Raw genomic sequence first — 20,174 nt, forward strand, 5'->3', positions numbered from 1 at the left:
GGCGCTTTCGAGGGCGACGTTATTGATCGACGCCAATCGACGCCATAAGCAACCACTACGCCCAACTCCAACCCCCCGCGCCGGCGCCGAATGCACCACCGCCTGCATATCCATATCACTCATCACTTTTCTCTTCCAATCAAAACAAAACTTTTGCCATCTGGCGCGAAAATTTACTCTGAATGAAACGACCGCTATAAAGAGACGAGCCATGATTTACACAAGTCTTGATCAGTACACGATGCAAATTAATATTTTTAATCAATGCTTGTATCACAGTTTCAAATATGTTCCTCATGTTTTTAATTAAACTTACGTTAGTATCTTGGATTCTCGATTGAGTTTGTTAAGTTTGAGAAGGATGGAATTGAATGTTACATATTTATATGTAATTACTTGGGTATTCTTACCATATTTATTCTTCCTCCGTTTCTAAAATCCCAACTAAATTACTGTCTGATGTCTAAGTGTACACTATTTAGTAATAGTAAACAGAGGAACACAAACAAATAATAGGAAGGGACGCGTCACGAGATTTCCACTACGTTTAACATGTCTAGTGTTGTATGTAATAAGTACATTCATACTTATATGTAAACTGGGCTTTACGGTTTGGAAGAAAAATAGGAAAAGGTATACAGGTGATTAATAAATAAAGAACACAGATTGATTTCACGTAAATACACAGGTAGATACTCTCTTTAATGTATATTTGAGAGAGCTACATAACACTATAGTTATTACCAAAACGCCAGATACAGTGGTATATCGAAGAAGATATTTCTTTTATCTAAGATAGCGGAGAACATGAGAACTCTAAAGACATCAACAAATTTCGAGAACCTGTTTTGGTTCAAGTAAAATGACCAGATTGTTATTACTATTGTTATTTAAGTTCAAATAATTAATGCTAATGGCAATAAAGACCAAGAGGATTTCTGTGTTGACGAAAACATTGACATATTTCATTAAATTTTTTTTTACTGCAAATTGATATTACGATTAAATGAGTGCTTGTAATTAAATTAACAATAACAAGCTCTCTTATCAAGTTATTTTCATAAGATCCTCCTCTTAAAGAGTTTAGAGTCAGTCGGATTTTATTTATTTTTCTGGAAAAAAAATTATTAAAATAGTCATCTGGTCATCCTGGATAGATTTTTGCAATATTGTTCCTTTTTATCGTTATACAAGATCGAAAACACCTAACGGACCATCAGGCGATTGCGAAAAGTTTACAGAGGGAATTGATTAAATGTTTTGCAGCTAAACTTTTTCTGCTAACTTTGTATCTCCCTCGTTATTTCTTTCTTTCATTCTCTCTCTCTCTCTCTCTCTCTCCCTCTCCCTCTCCCTCTCCCTCTCTCGCTTCAAGAATTAACATGGAATGGATTCTGAAGACGCGTCATACACAATTAATAAAATTTATTTACAATGACTTTCGGCTAATATTTCGAGCCCGTTTCTAAATCATGGCGCGCACGGTTCCTCTCCACATCGAGGATGGAATATTAGATCGTTTGCTAGCATCTTGGATCTCGAGGCATTTCAAGTAGGCACAGTAATGTAATATAAGACGTCCAAGGCACTCTTTCGAATGACATCGTTAACAATAATAAGTCTATGCAGCTTTAATGGCACAGTATTAGGTAGATCAATCCCTACCCAAGTAAAATAGTAGCATAATAGTAAGACACTAACATTTGTCACATCATTTTTTAAGTATCATCTTCTAGACTTCGAGCACAGTGCTTGGAATGCAATTGACTGATTTACAAACGGGCTTCATACATAGATTTTATAATTCTAAATTCATTTTTCATATATATTTAATAATATATATTTATATCGATCAGCAAAAAAAAAACAACAGAATAGAACTAAAATATAAGCTCTAAATCTATGGTTTCAACATACGTAACTATTGGCTCCGTGCGTTTAACACTAATAAAATAAAGTGAGAATGTATAACTATACGTATATGAAAAAATTTCAAAAAAAAATGACAAAATTTACCGATAGGTAGCGCTGGTAATATTCACATGCACTATTACACACTCTCACCTTATAATATTAGTGTTTGAATGCACGGAGGAATATCCATGCATACAAATACAATAAAGCATCGCTCTTTTATTTTCTGCTTATCATTAATAGTTGCACCGAAGTAACAGTTCGAAGATTCGGTATTAATTGTCACAAATGTGATCAACGCGTTTTAGTGAACTTTCTAGGCAATCTTAATAAAGAAACACACATTTTAATGGCAAGCATCAATGTTAATGCAATATTTTGTAGTAAATTGGGATTCCACGAATATTATCACCCGAGAAATAAATGACAAAGATAGGATATAAAGGGTGAGCTATATTAGTGACTTCAAAAAAAAATAATGAAAATCAGATCTTTACCAAATAAATCATTTACCAAGAGATTTACCATTAGATACGATAACCGGCCATAAACCGTACTTGGCAATTGCATGTGCTTGCAGGTAAAATAATGGATTTTTCTTCTCCCATCGATTCTTATTGTCTATATTACACTTGTAAAATTGTTGTCAAAAGGCAAACTCTATACAATTCAGTCTCTGCATTATTATCATTTGGCGAATCTTGGGGATTGTACATTTTGTTAATTTTTCCGTGTAAGGTCGCTGACCAACCGACTGCAATTAGACGATAGTTTTGTCGCAAAATAATCACAGCTAGGTACATCGGTTAACGAGTTATAGCGTTTTTCTTTTCGTTACAACATCCGCACTGCAAGTAACATCAATGACAATTAGTTTGAGTCATAAGGAGTAGTCAGGAGCGTAGCGAAGGAAAAACGCTAAAACTCTGCAAGCGGCAGTAGCTTTAGCTGAAATCACTAAAATTAATAGCATGAATAATGCTTCAATCGAAATGATGCAATCGTCGTGATCGGTAAAGTGCGTAGCGTTAACAAATTATAGGTGAGTTGTGATGCTGAGCTTAGTTCTGTGCATAAATAAGAAAAGCCGTTCGACTTTGAAAGGTGCTAAGAGTAAATATGAATGATTTAATCCTTGGAAATCTTAGGTTTATGTTATTTGTGCTATGCTTGGTTTGAAGCTTTAATCCAATTTGTCCAAGAAGGCACTGGTATAGAAATTTGCTTATAGTAGTTTAACATTTTTCATTTTTATGGCACAAAGAACTGCTTGAAAAATATAAACAGTATTTATCTTACATTTTTATCGTATTCGACCCTTTTTTATAAATTGCACATATAATTCATCCAATCCTCAATGAGCGTAAATTAGCCACTCTGCAGTAGCCATTTTAGCAATAGCTTTGTAGCGAGGATACAATTTTCACAAAACAGTACACTTATAGAAGACCAAAGAAGCCGTAGGGTTAACATATTTTTACGGGTCCCAATAAATCATTAGACACGATTAACGTTTTAGTGTGAAGATGAGAACGGTACCAAGATTTTATCGAAATCTCAATTGCAACTTACGCCGTTTTATCTAAGATTGATTACGCTTAGCTTTAGGCTTTTAAAATCTTAATTATCACTATTATGACACTTCTCCGATGCGTCAATTTCAATATAAATAAGCATATATATACATATGTTCCATGTATTTCGACCATTGCAAATGTATACCATAAAACTCTTGAAAAAATTGTAGTATTTTGGGTACTGGAAATATATTGTATTCGCAAATATCTATATCTTTCAAATATATGACTTTTTTCTTCTTTGACAGTAATATTCTGTAGCTTCTGCGTTTCCCCTATGTTTATTTATCTTTGCTTTTTTGCGAGTCGAAACAATGCAAATTTCAAAAATTATATAGGTAAAGAATATAAATATAATATAGTTTAGTACTGCCAAGTTATAATTATATGCTTTTTCTACTTCGGGCGAATATATTTATATATAGTATAGTAAAGCGTTCATACGTCAATGCTAACAATTTTAGCCATTTCATTTTTCTGTAATCTCTAATTTGACTATTCAGTCGCCAGTTAATAGCAGTAGATTAAAAATAGTTGTCAATGGAAGGCGTATTAATATTGTGTTATATTAAGTAAAATAAACTAACCTTAGAAACAATTCGAAAAATATCCTTTGTACTGTAAATATCTGTAAATATACGTTGCTCAAGTACATATATTTACATATAGCCATTAAATTTGAATTTGCAATTTTGTAAAATCGTTTTATTTTTGGTAATAAACGATATTATTGAAAAAAAATAATACATCACGTGATTTAAGGAGCTAGCACCTCTGCGCTTATTTTTTCCATCCCTTCCGAATCGGGCTTCAACATTCCCTTTTTTCAAAATGTCTCTGTATCCCGAAGAGACAAATTAAATTTGCTTATTCAAAGGATTTAAGCATATTAGTTTGAAATTCTCTTGAATCATAACTATTATATATAGTTCTATCGAGTAGAGCTGTATAATATCAGTTTACAACTATAAATTCTGTACGTACACACTTACTTTAGTAGTTTCTAACAATCAGCGTACTTTCTTGATTATAGATTCTTTTCAATTTCATGCGATTATGAATACTATCTATTTAATGTATGGATAATTACAGAGAAGTAATTTTATTTTTATTATCATAATCATTCTTGTATCACTGAGAAGAAGCATATCATTCTTATAGGCTTTTCTGCATTTATAATGTATCAGATTTCGCACCATATTAATTGTTCATGACATATTTACAAATATCTCATTAATATACGAAACCACATTATTCTTCTTAACGTCTTTGTGCAATGAGTAAAATATCACTGTTTTTATCAATTATAAAACATTTTCAAAAACTAATTTATAATTCTTTATATCTATACAATTTATGACACTGAACTAATGGCATTATGTGGGGAGCCCATTTGTGTCAATACTTTATCTAACCATTGCAGAGGCCCATGTAAATGGACTTCGATCCAACATGGAGTGGACGTTACATCTTGGCGATGATATTCAGCACCCCAGCCTTTTACAAAAGACATCCTGGAAAAATAACCTATTTTAATGTTATTTCAATTGGTTTGTGTAGAACAGGAAGTTAAAACGTGGACAAGTCCCTGATAGACAAATTTACTTGTAATTTTAAGCAATTTAATGCATTATAATTAAATTAATCAAATTTGCCGCTACAGTTGTGGCTAGGAGATATTTTAGTAACATATTTTCACAATGTTTACTGAAAATGTTATACTTGGATTAAAAAGTTGATGGCAAAACTAGAACTGAATGAGTAATTATCTTTGGTTAATGTTTCTGTAAAGTATTTGAGCTAACATTTAATATATTTTTGAAACATTCAATTATTGCTAAAATTGATATATATTTTATTGTAATTTTTGTAGCATGACATCAAAAAAAGTTTCGATTATGTTAATATAAATATTAATGGATTTTTGAAAATAAAAGAATGTACAAAAATTAGTTCAAATAGATGACTGTAAAAATAGACAAATAGATTACGAGACTATACGGACTTATTGTAGATTTCAACCAATGTGCAAAAGACTACATAAAATAATGAAAATGATCTGCAATAAATGTTGTTGATACTACCCGCACGCTTTACTAAATGTGGTCTTTTAGACATCTTTATCATTCAATTGACTAAAAGACGTTTAAAAGATGTCTTTAATTCACTTGATGCTGTATGGGTAGCCTCTTTCTAACCCATAGATATTATTAAATGTTTGTAGCCTCAAACTTTAATTGAGTACTTCGGCAAATGCATCAATATAATTAACTTTTATATTTGCTTTTTCATTTGCAATATATTTTAAAAATGTTTGTGGCAAAACCAATGTTAAATACGAAAGTATCTTGGTATAAAGTTAATACAATGAGTGACAAATAAAATACTATTCTGACGGAATATTTGATACATTTGCCTATCTGGGATATAGCTTCTTTTTGACTGCTTTTAACAATGTATAATATAAAGTGGTGATGAACAAGTAGAATCTATAAATATCCATAAATCAGCTTCCTGCATTATATGAATTAATATAGAAAAAATTTGCAAACAATTTTCTTACCTGATTGTGCACATTTTTGTTAATTCATATACAGCCTCAAAACCATGATTTACACTTTGAGATAATAACTGTGCAAATTCCTGATTGTTGAATATTTTTAAGGAGCAGCCAGGGGGAATTTTGCATACCGTGCTTGGATGAAATCCATGATGATGGTTACAGTTTCTCGACTGCACAAATATTGCTGAGTCCGAGAGACACTCTGCATATACTTCACCACCGACGTAATATAAATGGACTCCTTTTCCTATGTGTCTTCTTGTGTTTTCTATGGTTGAGTTTCTATTAACATTAGACAATTGGCCAAGGCAAAACCGATCCGAATTATTGCTTGGATTTGTAAATCCATCAACAATTACAGAATGAGATTGGCAATGAAAAACTTCACCAACTCTGCAGTTCAGTTCATAATAAGCAATAGAAGCCCAATAAGGTGGTTCTTGATAGCAAACTGGTGCAACCTCTGCAGAATTACCAGTATCCATAGCAGCTGGATCTGGTGGAGGAGACTGACCAGGGTGGGAGCCATTCTCTGGCGGGGAGTATGCTGGTGGTGGAGTTTCAGGTAACCCATTTGTACCATAAGGGCTTTGAGGATTGGGCGATATTGTACTTCTAGGACTGGGAACTGATCCAACAGGTGACATAGGAGAGTTTGGATTAACACTTGCAGTAGAGCCAGCACTAAAGCCACCAGAGGAATAAGACATATTCTGTGGCATTGTTGGCTCTGTAAGTTGCTGAAAAGGCAGCAGTGAATGTCCTGGAGCATACTCAGAATGTCTAGGAACCAATACTGGTGGAAGCACTGGACTTTCCACCCTCTTGTAATGATACGGGTTAATACAGACTTCTTTCTGCTTTGCAGAGAATGGATATTGGCATAACTCCAAAGGTTTCAGCTCATGATGAGATTGTAAATCTGGCCATCTCCAGACTCTACAGTAAATTACATGCGGCAACCCCTTTCGATGCGATACCTGCAATCTTCCATCCAAACTTCTTGGAATTGTAACACATTTGCTTGGAGTTCCTGGACAACTCAGTGCACGCTCCAATTCTTCTATTGCACCTTTCCTCTTTTTAAGTTTTTTCACTAAGGAATCTACAGCCTTTTCTGCCCATTTTTCCTCTTCATCACCTTGCTTCCAGCCAAGCAGTTTTTTTACAGCAGGGCTGGTGAAAGAAAACAAACTATTTAATGAAGACATAGCACCTGAGCTTGGTGATCCTTCCTCATCATCCATGATTTAGTAATCACAAACAAAACCACTATTCCTCTTCCTTGTTTCCCGTGCTCTTGTCACAATTTTCCTGCAAAAGAAATTAAAATGTTACAAAATCGTTATGCAAAGCTTTTTAGGAGGATTCGCTGAGCAAAGTAAATACCAAAAATTCTCCACTGCCAAATGAGAAAAACTAAAGATAATAATTATCACGGAGTTATTGAGCAGATTAAATAAAAAAGTTTGGATTTATAAGTAAGATTCGAAAAAATTAGCCCCTGCTTTCCCATTGCCAGCTCCGATTCTCTCTATAGAAAACAAATGTAGAAAATCTTCACTAACATATTCATCAAAGAAATAAATTTACATTTCGTTTACAGAAAAAATTGTAAGTATAACTTCACAACGATGTAAGATTGTACCCTCTCCTTTAATATTCCTTCTCTCTCATATAGTTTTTTCAGTACTCCCTCTCTTCACTGGCGAAACGAGGGAATTCGTGATGAGGAAATAGCAAACGTTGAACTTGATTTCACCAATAAACGCAAGGCGTATATACAAGTACTTACCAACAAGGTGTGATATCCGTAATGTCACTGGACGAATGGAAGTTCTCGTTGATCAGAATCGTTTACTATTGTATTTTTTCAACCACCATATGACGCGATTGTTTACTCTCGAAAGAAGAAAACGTCGCATAGCAGCATAATGGCGTACAAAGATCATCATGGCGTTGTATTTATGAGAAAAGCAACAGCCAGCGTTGCCAAGTCCGGCATGTTCGAAGATACTATGCTGTATAGTTTGTTGAGGAAAACTGGATATATTACGTAATATGTAGGCTGTACGGTCCTACATACTATGTATACACATATGCGCATTTAAAGCGCTAAAAATCTATAACAAACGTAACGTAAACTATATCTCTGCTGAGCGTTTTATGCACGAAATGCGAATCGGACCGCAGTCGTAATAGTAAGGATAATTTCAGGTAGCCCGCTCTATTTTCACTACCAACACTGAACTGATCAGTACTGATTACTATTGTTTGCGAAATGAAGAAGCACTTTGTACCGTTTCCGCTACCCGCGATACCTGAACGAAATGATAGTGGTAATTTGGCAAATAGGGTTGGTTATGTTCGGAAAAAACGCTATTTTCACTATAAATACTACTACGCATAGAAAATTGCCTAAAATGTATGCGCAGTATCATTGATAAGCTAATAGCGCGCTCCTTAACGGGATCCCTCACGCGTGCTTTACCGACACTGCAAGTCAATAAACAATTAGTTTAATAAAATTCAAATGCGAAGCAAATTGAACAATCGGGCGTTTGTAGGACAATGTGCCAGTCCTAACACTCCTAACGAGTCAAATGAACTTAAAAACACTCAAATTAGTTGAAAAATAACGCTGTACCATTGTGCCGCGTTCTTGAAAAGAGGTTACTTTTGGTTATTTTCACTTCAAGAACGCGGCACAATGGTACAGCGTTATTTTTCAACTAATTTGAGTGCTTTTAAGTTCGTTTGACTCGTTAGGACTAGCACATTATCCTACAAATGTCCGATTGCTCAATTTGCTTCGCATTTGAATTTTATTAAACTAATTGTTTATTGACTTGCAGTGTCGGTAAAACACGTGTGAGGGATCCCGTTAAACGCAGCCGACGCAAGGTCAGCACTAGGTCCTATATTAGACAGACAGGAAATTAACAAATTTTTGCAACGTCCTGTATTGGAATTCAGCGTCGAGCGATACCCATCAATTTTTTCTCCATAAATCTACTCAGTAGCACTCACTTAACAAAAAAGTTTAATATAAAAGAAACGAAGAAAACTAGGTCTATTATATTGCAGAATCTAAATACAAAATAAAAAATTGATGAAACTTTTAACTAAGAAAAATGTTAATCGGGGACAGTCGTTAAAATAATATATTTTCCGAATAAATTGGGCAAATAGAAGAAACGCATTAGTACATCGCGATAACATATTTGATTGCGTTACCGGTACCAATCAAATTTGAAGATTTCTTGTCGAACTCTGTTTGATGTAACGTGCAAAATACGAGAAAAATGATAGAAAATGTAACAAATCTTCATTTCTTTATCGCTAATACATATATAAATACAATAAAAAACTATATACAATAGAAAATAATTTTACACATTTGACACTCTTAATAAATATATTGTCTGGCCAATGCTCGGAGAAATTTCGCTTTCCTTGTATTCGCTGCTTCTCTTTGAATCTCTTCATTATTATTTGAGTTCAGTTCTAGCAAGCCAATCACTTTAATCTAAAAATTAATAAATAGAATTATTAACCATGATAATTGTCCATATATTTCATGAATAAAGATTTATGTTCCGTGTAGACAGGAAAATAGAAAATTACCGCAAGTTGCTTTCTGTGATGTTCTCCGCGTTTTGTGTGAAGATTTATTAGATATTCTAGCAGAGTTGTATCCCAGATACAATAATAATAAGCGTCCATGGCATCCGCAGAGGCGCAACTTTTCTGATCGCTTGAAGCCATTTTAAAGGCAAGGGAATAATCAATTTCTTCCAAAAATTGACACAAAACAGCAGCCTGGGTATAGCACTGTAAATGAGCACAACATTTGATCATTCGTCTGTAAACTAAATCGTCTATTTGTGACCGAGGTATAGGTTGACTAAATAGATCACTCGCCACTGTAATAGCTTCCAAATAATATTTCATCGCACTCTCATAATAACCTAGAACTAATCAAAAGTACAATTAAAATATGCTGTTGGTCTATACCTTCCATTTTTACTAACCAAAATTTAAATCTCCCATTAATTTCAGCCAAGACACGTTGTTCGGATAATATTTTAGAGCTTGCATTAAAACTTGAAAAAGAAATTCTCCGATGGTTCTGATATTATATGAGTTTGCACTGGAGCAAATTTAAAATAATATTAGTACGTTTATTTAAAAATTAAAAGAGTAAAAATTAGGAAAGTTTACTTTGATACTACAGCAGGCCATAGAGAAAGGTACTGCGTGTGTAATTCTAGACTCGATTCATCGCGTAACACATTGTGTAGACGTGCTAATAAAGATATAACAACGCTAAGAACCATTGGATCCCTCAATCGGTTTACGGTTCCTGTAACACCAGTAATAGTATCTCTCGATATTCCTCCACTTCCGGTTGCACTATTCGCGTTACTTCTTTTCTGTGGTTGATCCCTGCTGGGGCCAAAAACTGCCAGAACTATAAACAAAATGATTAATATTATTACTACTACTCTATTATTTCACAAATTTTTTACTTTTTTTAACTTACCCATGTCCCAAGCTTCTCTTGAAAATTTACGCGCTCCCTTATATTTTACAATATCTTGGCAAACACTACTGATAGCAGCTGCAAATTCGGAATAGCTCCAACGTTTCTCCAGATTTATGAGATAATCCCATTCCGCCATGTTAAGGAGAAATACCGTACAATATTCTATTATCTCTTGTCTCGGAATTACTTGGTCAGTAGCCTGTAGCGCACCTAAACATTGCTTACAACGAGTTACCAAATTTTGCACATCGCCTGTAATTATCAATAAACATTAATAATGAATAGTTTATTTTGTTTTTAATTATGTGAACAACTTTCTAGATAATGATACTAACACACATTGGTTACAGGCCAGGAATGAAGGCACCTCCATATGTCAACTAACAGAGACTCCCAATTGATTAATTTGCATAATTTAAAAATAACAGTGGTTCCGCTTTGCGAATGCTGTTGGGTTTCTTTCTCCAAAATATTTAGGAGTTCGACCGCTCCGTCAAAATCCTTTGACATTACCAATTCTCTACTTTTCGCTAACAAAACGTAAGAATAATCCTGAAGAAAACCGCGCGGCAACGACATTACCACACTCTGTAAAGGAATAGGCAATTCCCAACATGAATTTACGTTCCACGAAGGTTTCATTCGATGTTTTCCTTCCAGATGAATTAAAGTTTCTTGAATTTCATGTGCGTCATACGATTGCAGCAATTTCTGTTCCAATTCAAAAACCTCTATTCTTGTATTTTCTAAAAAGTTTCATAAGTTGATTTAACCTAGAAATAAAAAGTATGTACATTGCAAAAATTATTATACATACTGGTATAAGTTACAAGAGGAATGCCCCAATCGTTGTTCAACAATAAATCTGGGACTTCTTCTTCCTGCACAGTAGCACTGTCTTGTATCTCGAGTAACTGTTTTCCATCAAAGAGCTTAGTATAAACTGGATCATTTAATATTTTAGAAGGAAGTCCTTCTATGTCACTTGTGTGGATGAGATACAAAAGATAAGATGCAATACGCTTTTTATCCAATTCGTTTGCTTGTGGTAATATATCACTTATGGCCTAAGTTTAATGAAATAACTTTTATTCTTATTGCAATATTTAATGTATCGAAAGAATAAAATTTAGTACCAAAAAGAAAGTGTCAAGACCCTTTATACCAGCAGCCTTAATTTCTGTTACATAGTCTCCAACTATAACACTATTATCAACAATTTTTCTTACTAAGTTCAAACATTGTATTTGAAGTAATAAATCTTTAGCAACAATCAGCTTTCTGTTTTCGGATCCTCCTTGTACATCCAGTTCTAAAATATCTCTGTACACTTGAGGTATTTCTCTTGAGATATTATCCATTTGCAAAATCTGTAGTACATTCTGAAAAAAATATTTGATTACAAATATACTATTAAGACAATACCTAAACAATATTAAAATGTAAATACATACTGAATATTGATCTTTTATAGAGGATTGCAGCTTTTGCGTAAGATTGCAAGTTACACCAGTAACTGGAACTTCACATGCTAAACAACAGCCATCCAGAACATTCTTTTTTACCTTACAATACAATAACTCATTTGTTGACTGTAAATTAAGGAATAAGTCTTTTGCATGCTTAACATGATCTTTAGCAATTTGGTATTCCTCCCTCAATAAGTGAAACATTGCCAAATCATAATGTATCTGAGAATAAATAACATTTTTTAAGTTATTAACAAAATTAAATTTCTCATGTAGTATACCTGACATTTAAACTCTTCTTCTGTGATACTATACATATTCTCCCAATTTTGTTTAATTTCATTGCTATCCTCAGTCAACATTTGAAAGGTATCAAAAGAGAGGACTTTAGGTTTGAGATCTGGTGTTTCCAATACTGTATTTAAAAAATTAATACTACTAGGTACATACGTATCCAGCTTTCTAATTATATCATCTATCAAATTAGGTGGTATATATGCTGATTCTTGTATACCAGGTCTACAATAAAAATAGTATGAAAGAAATAAACAAAAACTGTAAAAAATTATTTAATACTTACATATGATGAAATTGTTGTTTAGACTGTTTGTTATTTAGAGCTCTGTAAACAATAGCTCTTAAGAGCCATCTATGATACAATACAATTGTAAACAATGTTTGATCAGTTATATTATTTATGGAAAATTCAGGAATGGATGGAATTTCAACGATTACATCCACAGCAAAATAGAATAAATCTTGGAATAAAGTCATTTGAATTGTTAATGGCAATTTTTTCTCTAGAATTTCTAAATCCCATTTTAAATGTGCTGCTATTTTCAAAGATAAAATTTTCAATGCTAGATTTTTGTGTGTCCATTTATTTAGGTTATTTGTCTTTGTATCATTAATTTCTGCATCTACAATTTTTAAGTCATTGTCCTTCTGTTCTGAATTAATTGTTATAAATTTAATTATTAAATCTGTTGGTGAAGGATCTGTGAAAAAGAATTACACAATGAAGAAAGTAGAATAAATGTTCTAAAGAATAAATGAGTAAATTAGATATTTTGATTGCTTTTACCTGGGTTGGGTTTTGATAAATGTTTATAAAGCAAAGAGGGATTTAATAAAAATTCGAACCAAAGTATTGTATCTGGAGAAATTGGCACTGTTCCTGGTTTTAATAAATCTACATCCATTATCAAGCTTCCTATCTTTTTTACTTTTTAAAGGAGTATTTTAATGACTGCTATTTGATAGTTTTGATTAATCAATGTAAGGTTAGGTTTCAAGAGCTGGATCGGCATCGGATTCAGCTCAGCTGGTTCCTGATGATTTAAATAGGTTTCATCTCAGTATAATTAATATTCTAGAATTAAGTTATAATTTTCCTCTAATAGACAGTAATCATATTTATATAACTTCATAAAAATTATAAACCTTGATTTTTTCAATTACTTAAGAAGAATAAAAGTACACTTCAAGAAAAATGGAGCATGAAGGTATTGTTACAAATACAGAGCATATAGGTTATCTGTTATTGATTTTGTTTTCTAAATTAATGTATTAATTATTTTCACAGAAATTTGTCAATATTTTAATAGCATTATAAAAACCGATAAGGATGTATCAGCAGGGATGGCTGCTATTTGCACATTGCTTAAAGTTTTGGAGTGCTCAAAATGTAAGAACAAACATTGTATATTTTGAAGATAAAACTTTTAACATTATTTTTATTTCATCTCTTTTACAGCCGAGACTGTACAAGAGTTACGTTATTGTTTACAAAATGCTATAGTGGCAATGAGATCAACCAATAATCCCATTACCTCAATAGCTTCAGCGGGTGAACTTTTTCTAAGATTTATCACATTGACCTTTTTAGATACACCTGTAAGTAGAAAAGTTATTGATATATTTTTAAATGGAGTATTATATAATTTTGGTACATTTTTGTGTTCAGTCCTTTGAAGAATGTAAAAAAAATATGCTTCAAAGAGGTAAGATATTTTATGAAAAAATAGTGGCATCAAGAGGAAAGGTAGCTCAGGTAGCTGCTCCTTTTATCACTGATGGCTCAGTAAGTTAAATAGAAGAAACAGTAGATAATAGCTTAAGTACATAAACAATTTTAAAAGATCATGCAAATATTTTTTTAGACAATACTTACCCATTCTAAATCCAGAGTTGTCTTACAAGCAATGAAAGAAGCAATTGCGAGCAATACTGATTTTGAAGTATATGTTACAACTTCTTTACCTGATAATAATGGGTAAGAATTACCTTTTAAATTAAAAGTTCGTATAAATTTATGTGAATTTTGAAGATTTTTTATATTAATTTTGATAGAAAGGAAATGTGTAAAAATTTAAAAGAATTAGGTATACCTTGTACATTGATATTGGATTCAGCAATAGGATATATGATGGAGCAAGTTGATATGGTAATGGTAGGAGCGGAGGGTGTGTCTGAAAGTGGTGGTGTTATTAACAAAGTAATAAGATTTAGAATTTCGATTATATTAATTTCACAAGATTTTCAATTTCAATATTCCACTCTTTTTTTTTAAGATTGGTACATACACAATGGCTATGTGTGCTAAGGAAATGAAGAAACCATTCTATGTATTAAGCGAAAGTTTTAAGTTCTCTAGAATATACCCTTTGAACCAAGCTGACTTACCTAACGAATATAAGGTAAAATTAATTTGATCTTTTTCCTATATTTACAAAATCTTACTAGCATTTTTCTTATTTTTAGTATACAGCAACCACTTTGAAGAAAAACTTACAAAAGGAACATCCCTTAGTTGATTATACTCCTCCCCAGTATATCAGCCTTCTGTTCACGGATTTAGGAATACTTAATCCTTCAGCTATTAGTGATGAACTTATAAAATTATACTTGTGAATCAAGTAATATTAGTCTTTTCATTTTTTAGAAGTAACTCGACTCTTTGATTTTTATAGGACAATGGTACAGTAAAGAACAAGCGTTTCTTTAAACATTTTTAAATCATTTTTACTAATGAATTTCTTTTTATAACAACACTGAGTATTTTTCTTAAAATATAAGATCGATATGTTCATTATAATTGCAATTAATATATAAAAAAACGTAAAAGCTGATAAAAAATTTGCACATCATCGTACATTATTATCGATGAAATCTTTTAATTAAACATTGTTTGATATAATACAGTACGGATTTCTGAATTGAAGATTTTATGCGTTCTTATTTGCATTTTCGTCATACAATATACAATTATTCGTCTTTTACTCATTCACATATATATATTTTTTTATTCATAAACAATTTATTATAACTTTTTTTTCGTTAATAGTTTATACAGAAGATGTAGATACTGTGTGAAGACTAAAAAAATCCAAATTAAACAATCTTTCAAATAGATCTTATAACAATACAATAAATCTAAGAATAATTTTCAATTTTCATATATAAAAAGTTTTTACTTTTAGCAATAATTATCTAAATTCTTGGACGGCGCTAAGTTTCACCAATGTCAACTTTAAATAAATTATTTTCAAAAAATCAATCAGTTATGCTACAAGCAGTTACATGACAATATGTTCGTTTTTATCTTTTATAGTTCATTGAAATACAGATATTCAACTTTTTAATCAAGTTGTAAAATATTTATGCAATGCTGAAACAACATGATAAGCTTACTTCCAATCTGAAGCATAAATATATATTCTGAATTCGATATTATTTATGGCTAATGTATGATTTAGTATTTATACATATGCTTGTGATAATGTTTCAACAACTGTATAGATTTGATCGAAATGTGGTCGTTTCTCCGGTTCATATTCCCAACATCGTAACATCAATCTATATATTTCTTCTGGAGTTCCGTTTGGTGCTGGCATCCGATATCCTGTGGGTGAATTAAGAAAGTTTTACATTTTAAATTCTAGTTATTTTATATAAAAGACGTTATTTAAACAATTATTTTGGACATAATAACTAAGAAAACATTGATAAAATTTAGCTTGAGATTTGCTTTACCTGAGTCTATTTTTTCTCTCGCTTGTGAATTAGACATACCGCTATAAGGTGTGCCACCCTTCGAAAATATCTCCCACATAAGAACACCGTAACTCCACACATCACATAAGGATGTATATTTTCCTAATGAAATAATCATTACGTTTTATAAAATTTTGATTTATATGCTGCCTTTCTTTATTTTTGTTGTTTACCAAAATTAAGTGCTTCAGGTGCGGTCCATTTGATAGGTATTTGTTTCATACCATCCGAAACAATATATTCTTCCTCTTCCCGGGACATCCCAAAATCAGAAATTTTTACTATTGAGTCTACGCCTAAAATAAAGGGGGGGGGGGGGTGTACATGTAAATTAATCAATTTTATATCATAAGCTTATAGTAAAATTTACTGACAAAAAAAAAAGAGTCTTTTACTTTCTATTTACCTACGAGACAATTACGAGCAGCCAGATCTCTATGAATACAATATTTGGACTCCAAATATCTCATGCCAGCTGCCGCGTCTTTACACATGCGAAGTTGCTCCCGTTGTACAATATTGTTAGAATTTTTTCGTAGATAAGTCAGTAACGATCCCCCTAAGATAAATCGGTCTTTCAGTGAAACTTGAAACCTAGAACTCCATCAATCATTCAAGCTATCGACTGGTTCTTACCTGGAACTAACTCCATCACTATCATAATTGGTTGCTTCTGAACACATATTCCAATAAGTTTAACTATATTTGGATGATCATATTGTTTCAAGATTCTTCCCTCTTGCAAAAACTTTCGTTTTTGCTCATCCGGCAATGTTACTTTGCATGTTTTAACAGCTATTTCAGTCTTGCAAGGCTTCAGCTGTGCCTTGTATACATCGCCGAAATTACCCTGAAAATATATAAATGCGAACAACATATTGTAAAGCTGTAACAAGGATGTAGAAAAAATGAGAAGAAAAAGATTAAACTTACGCGTCCTATTTTTTCTAATAAAATGACATCGTCGTTGTTCAGTTCCCATCTTTCGCGGAAAATCGGAGTTTTAAGAATAGCACCAGATCGACTGGTAACAGGCAAACCCGACATCCATTGATGCTTTATTAATTCTTGTATTGAAGGGAAGGAGGGGCCCTCAAACCTGAAATGGCCTTCGGAAGTGGTTTGGACGATAAAATGTTTATGACCATCCCAGCATACCGATAATACAATCTGACATTCATCGTTTCTTGTCGTTTCTCGTACTAAAAAATCACCGTCGGTCACTAATAATCTTACAACTTCCTCCCTCGGTAGTACGCCATGGAACCACTCCTCATCCATGAGACTCGTGTTCCCCTTTTGGCTGCTGGCCAAAGTAGAAATTCCACGCAACGGCACCTGCTAAATATCAATTGGCAAATAAGTTTAATTTAACAAACAAATCTACATTGACATTTCAAATAAATGCAGAATTATTCTTAGTTGGCATTAAAATGATGCGCATTCTTCGTGCAAAATCAATTCTAAAAGCAGTTGAAAAAGTTTCGTTCGAGCACGCATTAGTTCAAGAAAAATTATTGAAAGATAAACAATTATTTTTCCATGGTTAAATAAGTACGCATAGATAAGTAAAATAAGCAGCTGTGAAGAGCCAAAACACTCTGTAACACAACGATCAGTGTAAACATACAGCTGTTGAATTATTATTTGTTTGTAGATCTTCACTATTAGCTCTAATAAATCCGTTTTTTATATCGTTAATTGTGGGTAAAGATTTAAAAGGAGCTGACAATAATATTTTAAATCTTTGATTTCTCCTCACAGTGAATAAACCATTATCTGTGACTGCATTAGTCTGGAAATTTAATACAGCTTAGCTGAGTATAAATTTTCCATTAACTCATATTAATTCCATATAGAAAACACAGTGGACCAAACAGTAATTTATTAGTAATCAAATATGACACAACAATAGACAAGAATAATAATGTCATTTAAAACTTATGAATCATTGATAAGAAAATATAAATGTAATCATAAGTACTAACTTTGCTATTAACAGTGGGATCAGTAAAAGAGCTCTCCATTGACAAATCACATCCTGATGGCAATTCTTCACAGCCAAGTTCATTAAGGGCCCCTCTAATAACTTCAGCTTGTCTTTGTAATTTCTTTTCCTGACAACGTAATCTCAACTCTTCTCTCTCTCGAGAATAATCTAGAACTAAGCCCCTAATGAAAAAAATCTTTGTTAATTTTCACTATAATCAACTTGCATTATAAAAATATTATAACGAAAATCCTCTAATCATACTTAGATTCATTGGTGCTCTCAAGATGAAACTGTGGACTCTGTCGACTTTGCTGTGTTATTTTAAGGGATGCTTCCAGTTCAATAAGTCTACTTTTTAACCAATCTACTGTTAGATTATCAACAGTCAATTTATTTGGCAATAACTTCCCAGATGTATCATCAACTAAATTCTCATCGAATATGAATCTAATTGGAGATGCTGGCCTAGTTCTAAATTTTTATTTATTGAAAAGTCTATTTTCCATTTCTAAATAAAAAAGTATCTCTTACCTATGTTTTCCTATGAACTCTCTGTATTCTTCTATAGGTTTTACAGTATCTACAGCTTTCTGCATGCGTGTGTGTATTTCCTGAAATTTATCTGTTGTGAAATCAGAATATTTCACTATGTCCTGAAGAATGCCTTTCCTGTAAAAGAATAGAAAAAGAATTTGGCTATAATGAAAAGCTTGCTACAGATTTTTATTCACAACTGGTGAATATTACCTTGAAGAGTTCTACATGTAGCAGGTAAAAAAATAGTAATAAATGGGATCAAGTTTTGAATTTATTTAATGATAAATCAATAAATATCTTACCAAGCTGTAATAAATTCTTGATGAATTGCTTGTTGTCTATGAAGAAGACTTGGCAAGTAGCAAGTTCTTAAATCATTCTCACATTCTGTTACAGCTCCAATTAGCAAAACATATTCATTGTGTGTCAAGTGTAACTTTCTACAGGCTTTCTGATACTTTTCCCTTACATCATCTAATTTTCTTCCTCCTCTCCCAGCTGTAAAATTTGTATAAAATATAATTAATCTATTTATTAGATATGCAGGATATTGAAAATAATTGACTTACATTTAACATAATGCTCTTCAAATCGAGATCTCATTAATTTATACATTTCTCGATTCTTCTGATATTCCATTTTTTTCCTTACTACCTCATCAGTCAGCTGAATATAAAAAATTCAAGAATGTGTTAATAATTCCTCATTGCTTACAAATTTTAATTTAAAATACTAACTTGTTGAAATTGATTGTTTAACCATGCTTGTTCTTCTTGATAAAGTTTTCTAGCCCTTCTCCTTTCAGCAGAGAGAGTGCATATATGTTCTACAATAATATTTTCAATAGAATCAGCTTGCTGTTTAATAAGTCTTGCAGTCTGGTCCATGGATTCCATGATTTCTTTCCAGCTCTGTAAACTCATAAGGAAGAAATTGAAAGATAGAAAATTTACAAAACAGAGAAAGAAAATATACCTGAGCTATTAAGCTACCAATAAGCTCTTCACTCCGTTCAATCTTTTTTCCTTGAGTTGTAAGAGAGCAAATGGTTGAAGCATACTCCCTATCAGATTTAACTTTGGTCGTCAAGCATCTTCTCATAGTCTCCAAAAGTTTAATTTCAGCTTCCTGACGAGCTAACAATGCTTCGTGGGAAGCTTGACCTTGCAAACTTGTTGAGAAGCCCATTTTAAAATGAAAACAACTAGCAACAGCACAATGCTCTGTTGTCACAGCTCTTCTAATTCAAGTTTTCTTAATAAATACTCATTTCCACATGACTATCTTATATTATTATTACTTAAGAGCTTCAGAAAAGAATTAATAGTTATAACCAAACCTAGTGGTCTGCTAAATTTCTACATTTCAGGTGTTTTCCAGTTTCAATAAGGTACGCTTCTACGCCCGATCATAGTTGAGATCAACGTTTATATTTGTACCACGATTTATACGGTACATACAGACAAGGGATTAGAAAAAAATCTGCCTTACTAGCGAAATACCGTCATAGAACAAT

The 20,174-nt window shown here is 32.5% G+C and overlaps 4 protein-coding genes across 9 annotated transcripts; 1 reads left to right on the top strand and 3 right to left on the bottom strand.

Moving 5' to 3' along the window:
* Positions 1 to 476: 476 nt before the first annotated feature.
* On the bottom strand, positions 477 to 8,254 carry LOC136780269 (protein mothers against dpp-like). Of its 5 annotated transcripts, none has more exons than XM_066738529.1 (4): positions 7,703 to 7,715; positions 7,444 to 7,588; positions 6,055 to 7,368; positions 477 to 5,005 (listed from the first exon to the last, which is right to left on the bottom strand). In XM_066738529.1, exons 3-4 carry the CDS (start codon positions 7,299 to 7,301, stop codon positions 4,846 to 4,848), a joined length of 1,407 nt encoding a protein of 468 aa, XP_066594626.1. In that variant the 5' UTR covers positions 7,302 to 7,368; positions 7,444 to 7,588; positions 7,703 to 7,715; the 3' UTR covers positions 477 to 4,845. The 5 variants fall into 5 exon arrangements, with proteins under 5 accessions (XP_066594626.1, XP_066594625.1, XP_066594624.1 ...); XM_066738528.1 differs by having other exon boundaries at positions 7,680 to 7,713; XM_066738527.1 differs by having other exon boundaries at positions 7,444 to 7,709.
* A 680-nt stretch (positions 8,255 to 8,934) lies between these two features.
* Positions 8,935 to 13,290, bottom strand: IntS8 (integrator complex subunit 8). The gene is made up of 12 exons (XM_066738522.1): positions 13,157 to 13,290; positions 12,653 to 13,070; positions 12,354 to 12,591; positions 12,058 to 12,294; positions 11,740 to 11,985; positions 11,421 to 11,670; positions 10,939 to 11,349; positions 10,601 to 10,855; positions 10,279 to 10,528; positions 10,089 to 10,207; positions 9,682 to 10,031; positions 8,935 to 9,583 (listed from the first exon to the last, which is right to left on the bottom strand). Exons 1-12 carry the CDS (start codon positions 13,272 to 13,274, stop codon positions 9,464 to 9,466), a joined length of 3,012 nt encoding a protein of 1,003 aa, XP_066594619.1. The 5' UTR covers positions 13,275 to 13,290; the 3' UTR covers positions 8,935 to 9,463.
* Positions 13,291 to 13,375: 85 nt separating this feature from the next.
* On the top strand, positions 13,376 to 15,202 carry eIF2Balpha (eukaryotic translation initiation factor 2B subunit alpha). Its single transcript, XM_066738531.1, has 8 exons — positions 13,376 to 13,577; positions 13,658 to 13,759; positions 13,829 to 13,968; positions 14,039 to 14,155; positions 14,235 to 14,347; positions 14,425 to 14,569; positions 14,646 to 14,771; positions 14,836 to 15,202. The coding sequence occupies exons 1-8, from the start codon at positions 13,565 to 13,567 to the stop codon at positions 14,983 to 14,985; spliced, it is 906 nt and encodes a 301-aa protein (XP_066594628.1). The 5' UTR covers positions 13,376 to 13,564; the 3' UTR covers positions 14,986 to 15,202.
* Positions 15,203 to 15,357: 155 nt separating this feature from the next.
* FER (tyrosine-protein kinase Fer) lies at positions 15,358 to 20,083 on the bottom strand. Of its 2 annotated transcripts, XM_066738523.1 has the most exons (14): positions 19,634 to 20,083; positions 19,396 to 19,569; positions 19,228 to 19,324; positions 18,961 to 19,156; positions 18,653 to 18,790; positions 18,383 to 18,592; positions 18,117 to 18,300; positions 17,759 to 17,923; positions 17,062 to 17,469; positions 16,765 to 16,978; positions 16,535 to 16,687; positions 16,302 to 16,424; positions 16,108 to 16,230; positions 15,358 to 15,976 (listed from the first exon to the last, which is right to left on the bottom strand). In XM_066738523.1, the coding sequence occupies exons 1-14, from the start codon at positions 19,844 to 19,846 to the stop codon at positions 15,834 to 15,836; spliced, it is 2,541 nt and encodes an 846-aa protein (XP_066594620.1). In that variant the 5' UTR covers positions 19,847 to 20,083; the 3' UTR covers positions 15,358 to 15,833. The 2 variants fall into 2 exon arrangements, with proteins under 2 accessions (XP_066594620.1, XP_066594621.1); XM_066738524.1 differs by lacking the exon at positions 17,759 to 17,923 and having other exon boundaries at positions 19,634 to 20,079.
* Positions 20,084 to 20,174: the final 91 nt, after the last annotated feature.

Source organism: Prorops nasuta, unplaced genomic scaffold (genome assembly GCF_024137725.1).
Source record: "Prorops nasuta isolate Cenicafe-Biocafe unplaced genomic scaffold, Cenicafe_Pnas_1.2 PNAS00018, whole genome shotgun sequence".
NCBI lineage: Eukaryota > Metazoa > Arthropoda > Insecta > Hymenoptera > Bethylidae > Prorops > Prorops nasuta.